Source organism: Vigna radiata, chromosome 8 (genome assembly GCF_000741045.1).
Source record: "Vigna radiata var. radiata cultivar VC1973A chromosome 8, Vradiata_ver6, whole genome shotgun sequence".
NCBI classification, from domain to species: Eukaryota; Viridiplantae; Streptophyta; class Magnoliopsida; order Fabales; family Fabaceae; genus Vigna; species Vigna radiata.
This window is the reverse complement of record NC_028358.1, coordinates 24,680,101-24,688,101: the sequence shown is the minus strand read 5'-3', so window position 1 is coordinate 24,688,101 and position 8,001 is coordinate 24,680,101. Positions and strand designations below refer to the sequence as shown.

At 33.6% G+C, this 8,001-nt stretch overlaps 1 protein-coding gene across 1 annotated transcript; it reads left to right on the top strand.

Moving 5' to 3' along the window:
* Positions 1-202: 202 nt before the first annotated feature.
* On the top strand, positions 203-6,036 carry LOC106772580 (flowering locus K homology domain). Its single transcript, XM_014659079.2, has 7 exons — positions 203-360; positions 883-1,397; positions 3,480-3,729; positions 3,979-4,127; positions 4,567-4,863; positions 4,955-5,149; positions 5,623-6,036. Exons 2-7 carry the CDS (start codon positions 891-893, stop codon positions 5,806-5,808), a joined length of 1,584 nt encoding a protein of 527 aa, XP_014514565.1. The 5' UTR covers positions 203-360; positions 883-890; the 3' UTR covers positions 5,809-6,036.
* Positions 6,037-8,001: the final 1,965 nt, after the last annotated feature.

The following is an 8,001-nucleotide window of genomic DNA, read 5'->3' as shown; positions in this document are numbered from 1 at the left end:
AACGACTTATTTTAGAAGATAAAATAATGCATGCATTAGAATATTAGTTTTTAATTTTTTTTATCAACAATTAGTTAAATAAATAAAGGTTTAAAGCATATTATTTATTCACACTTTTAATTTATTTGCAATATTTAAAAAAAAATTCAAACATCAACAATAAAAAATAAAAAATAAAAGAACCGCCAAAGTTGTGAATACGAGTAGGTTAAAGGCGAGGAAAGCAAATAAAATAAGATGTGAAGGTGTCTCCGTCTCTCATCCTTTACGAAAACCTAAATTCTGCATAGCACCGTCCTCTTCATATTCAACGCCACCGTAGTTCTTTTCTCTCCGTTCTTTGAAGCTTCGAGAATCAAAGTAAGTTCTCTAACTCCACTCTGCTCGCGTGAGGGTTTCCACATTATCATTTTTTTTTTCACTTTGCTATTTATTTATTTTTCGTTCGCTGAGAATATTTAAATGCGAGTTCTACAGTTTTCACTTTTCGTTAGGGTTGAATAACTGCATTCTTTCTCGTCGCTTTCGTATCTGAGCTACTGCTCTTCTCCTTTTTCGGTTAAGTTGTTATTCTGCACTTCTTTCTGGTGTGGATGAACGGTGGATTTGATTATTTTTGTGTCGATTTGGGTTTTTCTTTTATTCAGCCGATGCAGGGTTTTGTTTTAGGCCATTGGAAGTTACGGAGTTTGATTTTAGGGTTTTGTGGATTTCGAACGGTGATTCATGTTGTTAGCTAGTCCTTTTCTTGATGAGTGTGTGTAGATGGAACAATTGATGAATTCTTTACCCCCGTTTTATTTGTGTCATTGAATTAATTTGATTTTGTGTTCTGTTGAAAAGGGTACTGATGAGTTGTTGTTTCTTGTGTTTGTTTCGTAGTTTCCGGGATGTCTGGAGAAGTTTATGACGGACAAGAGGCTGGCTATGTGCCTGAGAACCCCGAGTTTCCTCAAAATCATTCTGAGGAACATGATGGAGGAAATGTGATTGATGACTCAGGGTTTCCGCAACTGCAGCCCGATGAACATGATGAGGCCAATTTGGCCGTGGATGCTGATGTTCCCGAAAATAATTTTGATGGGAATGATGGAGAAGGTTTGCCTGAAAACCCTGATTTTCCTCCGCAAGAACATGCTGAGGAACAGCATGTTGAAGGAGATATGACTGAGAATTTAGGCTCTGAGGAGAAACAGGAATCTCAGGAGGAGTTGAAAGGAGGTGAAATAAAAAAATGGCCAGGGTGGCCTGGGGAAAATGTTTTCAGGATGTTGGTTCCTGTGCAAAAGGTTGGCAGTATTATTGGTCGTAAAGGCGAGTTTATTAGGAAAATTACTGAAGAGACTAAGGCTCGTATAAAAATTCTTGATGGTCCCCCTGGAACTGCAGAAAGAGCTGTGAGTATATATTTTTCAGTTTCTTGTTATTCATGCAGTTGATAATGTTGGATTTTAACTGTTTCAAGCACATTATGTATTTTTCCTATCTATCTGTAGGCTTATTAGAATTATTTGAATGGATTTATTTTATGGTTTTCCTGCAACACCCTCCTTTCAGTTAGGCTTTATGATCTTCCCTTTCCTTCATTGTTCCATTGTCTTATTGAGTAAGTGCATAGTTAACAATACGAAATGCCTTGCATGACCTACCTTAAAGTTGCTATAGTGGGTAGGGGATTGGTTACTTTGCTGAACTATAGATTCAGGATAACTAATGCATAATAATAGTATAGAATATATACAAATGCTTAAACATAATGTATTATCTAAAATAACGATATATTCTTAATTCTTAAGCAAAAAGTTAGTCTAACACACATTGACCATTAATTTGAGCTATATAACATTGTGAGAAATGAAACTACACGAAATTAAAAAAAAAATTAGGAAGATGGAGTTTATAGAAAAACAAAGGGCCATGACAAGAAAGATAGAGGAATTTTATGTATTTGATGTGCTATAAATAACACACTACAGGAATAAACAGTGGTAGTCATATATGTCTTAGTTAAGATGCAGCAGTTAAGTGTTTTTTGAATTGCAAAAGAGAATGGAGGTGAACTTGGCAAGAAAATGAATGGGCTTGGCAGAAAAGGGGTTGATTGTGCAAAATGTTAATATATGTTGTGGTTAAGTTGCAGCAGTTAAGTGTTTCTTGAATTGCAAAACAGAGATTGGAGGTGAACCTGGCGGGAAAATGAATGGGCTGGAAAAGGGGTTGATTGTGCAAGAAAGGGTGGATCCGGCTATCATATGCAATCTGGCTGCTATTGTTTCAATGCCAAAGTGGTGTACTATGAGTTTCTTGTGGCCACCAGCTGCTGTGATGCTCTGCTGCAGTGTTATAGTGCCGTGGTTGGTACCTATGGATTCTTTGCTCGATCATTATGAATCAGAGTTATAAAATATAATAAAGGGAGCTTCTATTTGATAAATCAAACATACGTTATGCTTGGTCCTATATTTGTTAGTATCTGATTAGTACCTTGATGTGGAAAACATATATTTGATTAAACGAAGTTACATACTAAATTTGAGATGAAACATAATGTTTCATTCATGATAACAAATGAACATTATTTCTAAGAAACTGTGTTATCAAAATAAAACAAAAAATTAACAAGGGAGTAAAAGCATAAAATAAAAATAATCTAGTTGAACCCAAGAAATAATAGATAATCAACAAGTTAATATATAAAAAGAGATGTCTTTTGTCACGATGATCAAATGGGTGTGTGCAGGTTGTCAGCTAATATGAATGACTAAAGTGGCATCAAACTGAAGTGCCAAAGTTCAAGTTGAAGGAAACAACAATGAGCATTTACAACTGCTGAAACGTTGTTTTTGACTTAAGAATCAAATAGTCTGTGCAGATTATGGTGGAAAGAAGCGTTCACTTCCTGGTAACTTCAGAACTTGGTCGATTGGTGGCTTGCCACACTCCCTGAAAACACTTTCCTCGGAACACTCTTAAGTTACTAAAATAAGAATTAAAAAAGATTATGAAATTTGAAATATATCTAATGTGTAGATCTGAAACTATATGGGAAAATTGTAAATGTGAAATATATCTAATTAATAAAACTGAAATATATCTTGGTCCATTTAATTACTTATCATTATCAAATTCTTCTCAAGATTTACAATTATTAAATTCAGTGTTTATGCTAATTTTTGGATTAAGGGATGATGCATTCTTCCTAAGAAATATAAATAATGTTAAAGAAAATTTAGTTTAGTAGAGTTGCTAATTTGTGGAACCAAAGACACAGTGATTGTTAGAAATGAAAATAAGATTAACAGATAGTACATATATGTTTTTTCTTTTTTTTGCTAGTGATGCAATATTGATTTGTATTTTTGCAACGTGGTGATGAATCAGCCATGGGTCAAGTATATAAAATTAGCTTGCTTTAAAATTTGAAATTTAGCTGCTTATGTTGTGTTTCTTTCTCATTTCTCCTTTTACGCTTTTAAAAGGTAATGGTTTCTGCAAAAGAAGAGCCAGATCGCACCATACCTCCTGCTGTGGATGGTTTGTTAAGGGTTCATAAACAGGTTGTCAATGTAGAGCCTCATCCTGCTGATGGTGCATCAGGTGCAGGAATCACAGTTATTACAAGGCTTCTAGTGGCAGATACTCAAGCAGGGAGCTTGATTGGGAAACAGGGAGCCACCATAAAATCCTTTCAAGATTCCACAGGTTGCAATATACGTGTTCTTGGTTCAGGTGCGCCTTCGAGCACTGTAAACTATATTAGGATGTATTACTTTTGTGTTTCAATGAACACATTTTCCTTTTCAATATTTTCCCAAGTTTCAGTGAATCTTTGATGCTACATGTTATTAGTACCACTAGATCTATGCTCAGTAGTTTTGCTGTAGTTTTGTTCTGCTATTCTTATTATGTATTTGAAAAGTTGGCTGTGTTGTCAAGTAATGTACTAATATTTTAGTAAACATATATTATATACAACAGAACACCTCCCAGTGTTTGCTCTGCGAGACGATAGTGTTGTTGAAATACAAGGAGAATCCTCTGGGGTTCACAAGGCAGTTGAACTTGTTGCAGTTCATCTACGGAAATTCTTGGTTGACCGTAGCATAGTTGGTGTATTTGAAACACAGGTGAGTTCATTTTACTTTCAGTTTTTTATTCAAAATTGAAAATTGCCAATGACCAATTAAGAATGTATATAGAGAATTTATCTCACGAGTTTAGTTATGTCATGATAAGTCATTAAGTCTGATTTGAACACTCTAAGCTATATACAGAATGTTGTTTTCAATCTTGGGTTATAGTTGAGGATAATTGATTGTGATAGGGTGGGATGGAAAGCTTTAGAGTAGGCTTCCTGTAAATTGTATATGTATTCCTGTTTTTTTATCATTCATTGTCTATGTAGTTTGAGAAGGGGTTTCAATGTTTCCAAGTGTCATCACTTTATTTTCATGTGCTTTGAATTGAAGGGAACTTTGAATTTATTTATTTTGTGAAGTTATATGGATCAATTTTATTACCATTCATTTTGTGAATAATTGTTTTTTTCTTCCTCCAAAACTTCAGATGCAAAGGCCAGATGTTCGGGCAAACCAGAATGTGCCACATGGTCCACCACACCAACCTTGGGGTCCTCCTCAAGGTTTTCCAGCTCCTGGACCTGTTAGTGGTGGTGCACCTGCTTTCCCACCCAATCCTCAGTATATGCCCCCTTCGCATAACTATGATAATTACTACCCACCTGCTGATCTGCCTCCCATGGACAAGCACCTACATCAGGGTCCTCCACCTGCCTATGGAAGAGATGCTTCCATGGGAATTCATTCATCCAGTGCGCAACCGCAACAATCTGTTGTGACTAAGGTATGTTTTTGCCAAGCTTGACTAATTCAGAGATAAACATTGATATTAAAACATTTTTGTGGTTTAATATGATTTCTTTTGTACTATGTAGGTCACGCAGCACATGCAAATTCCTCTTTCCTATGCAGATGCTGTTATTGGAGCATCAGGGACAAACATCAGCTACATCCGTCGTGCCAGTGGAGCAAGTATTACAATTCAGGAGACCAGGGGTGTGCCCGGGGAGATGACTGTTGAGATAAGTGGTACTGCTTCACAAATACAGGCTGCCCAACAACTAGTGCAGGTATTTTGTTTTGAAGGGTTTTTGTCATTGTTTGATAGACTATCTGGGATTTTTTTGGTAATTGGAGTGGCAATGGTTAAATTTGTTTGGGTACGTCTTTTTATTTATGAATTACTAGCTCCCAAACTAGTTAATTCGTGTGGGTATATTAATTTCAAATACAAGTATGTTGGGGTTAACTTAAAGTTTGTCTTTTCAATATTCATTCTTTTACGTAAAATTATAAGTGAATGCTATAAAGAAAAGGTCGCACGAGGAGAGGGAATGTAGTTGACATCCAAGTATTTATTTGTAGTCTAGTGTTTGTCATGAGGTTTGAATGGCAACTGTTGTAGTTAGGCTTAAAAGAATATTGTTAATGCTACTCAGGATAGAATAGATTGTAATTATCATTGACCTGTTAGTTCATTATTTCTTTCAATGAACATGGAAACACATTTCTGAAATGGCCACAATGTGTGTATATGATGCAGAATTTCATGGCTGAAGCTGCTAGTGCAACTCAGGAACATATGGGGGGATCAATGAACCAAGGTTACAATTCCTATCCTACCAGTGCTCCTGTCTACCCATCTCCGCCCTCAAGCGCTGCTGGTCATGCAGGCCATGTACCTTCCGCAGATTATGGACCCGTTTATGGCACCAATTATGGCTATTGAGAACATCATATTCAATTTTAGATGAGGTGCCATACCATTTGTAAACATTGACCGTTCAATTTTACCTGTACTATTTCTCTTGCAGGCATCATCCTATATTTTCACTGTATTACAGTTCGTATAATGACTCGATAGGATTTAGAGGATATGATAATGTGCTAGTTCTTTTCATGAGCTTAACTAGCTTTCTAATCCTTATAAAGTAGGGTTTTTTGTTTTGGTCGTAAATTATTTCCCCGTTTTGATCTTTATCCAAATGTTCATGCCTTATTTATAAAATCGCCAATTTTTATATAGGTTTTTTTAATATTGGATGGATTTATTTAATCTATTATTAAAAAAATGATTTTGGTTTTCAATTTCTAATGGTTGTCATTACATACAAGAAATTTTAAGGAGTAAAGTAAGAAAAAAAAAATACTCATTAGAGAATAAAATAGTACAACTTAGGGATGAAGTTTAGTTGCTGTAAAATTTCTAAATTTGGGTGAATGTTTTACTTTTAGTTCATAGCTTATTTTCTGTAAATAATTTTAGTATTAAAACTAAATTATAATATTTAAATGCTGATTTGTTACCTGGAACTTGTCGACCTGTGCAAAGTGGGATCCATGTTGTACATTGGATATGCCATAAGGCTCTAACATAAAGGTTTCATCTGGCAAGTGTTATCTGCTTTCTAGGAATGCGGTGCTTGGAAGATTTTTGAAAATTTGGTTTGTCTTAGAAAATGTTATTTTTATTTTATTTTAATCCTTATAAAAGTCAAATTTCAGCTTTATTTTTTTGTCCCTGGTTATCACTACACAATATCGTTAAAACTATTATTATGAATACACAACGAAAGTTAAAGTGCAGGGCACAACACAAAAAATCAATGTAACACGTCTGAACTTGAAAAAAATAAAGGGTTAAATATGTTTTTAGTCCCTATACTATGGGGTGATTTTGGTTTTAATCCATTTTTAAACTAAGGTACAATTTAGTCCTTCAACTTTAGAAAACTCTGGTTTTAGTCTTTTTTACCAATTTTTTTTAACTTTATTTGTTGTTTCAAGCACGTTTCAATTTAGCATTTGGATTGTTTACACTGTTTGACACATTTTTGTTTTAATGTTAACTGATAAACGTGCTTGAAACAACAAATAAAGTTAATAAAATTGGTAAAAAAGACTAAAACCAGAGTTTTCTAAAGTTGAAGGATTAAATTGTACCTTGGTTTGAAAATGAACTAAAACCAAAATCGTTCCAAAATATAGGGAATAAAAACATATCTAACCCAAAAATAAATGTCGGACTACCTCATATGTCCCAACATTTTGGAATATTAACATTATTTTATAAAGATTGTTTATTAATTAATTATGTTTTGATGAACTTTTTATCTACTTCCTCTTTTAACTTTCCGAAAGTGAAGAACACTCTTATAGAGATCGAAATCGGATCTAATATTTATATATCAGAAGTATTTTATGGTACTTAGCTCAATGTATAAAATAAATACATGCGTTATCTAAATAAAACATTAAATATTTAACTTTTTTTTTCAATATTATACTTGTTTTATGTTCTTAGTAAATAGAATGTGAATTTTTTTTTTTAAAATTGATATTCATTTTGTATTCATTTTTAAAGAATTTATAATTTAATAAGGATTGTTTTTCTCTTCACAACTCGTCTTATGAGTCTCTGATACTAATAAAAACATTTGGAGTTCATTATGAGATTTGGACAAATTTTTTAATAATTAGTAACATTAAAACACATGAGACAACTATTCCAAAAGAATAACAAAATAATACAAAACATAATTGTAATTATGTAATAGAATGATATCTAAATTCAACTAGTTAAAGACTTAGGTCTTGTTTGTCGTCAACATCAAACTAAGTTCCAACCATATACAAAGCCTATGCGACCAATTTAATATATTTTTTTGTGATAGACAAAAATCACCTCATGCTAAAGAAAATGTACAAGTTAGGATTTATTACACACAAACCATGTTGGTATATTACACACAGATGTGATACATATGAAATGAAGTCAAAACTTAGAAGGTATGATTGAGCACACCAAAACAATCTACACAAATGTTGATGCTATAAGAATCTCAACAATCAAGAGTAGTTTCTATTTTCCATGACATTGAAGCTAGATGCAGAAAAACTTTGGTAAACAATAAAAGAAGTT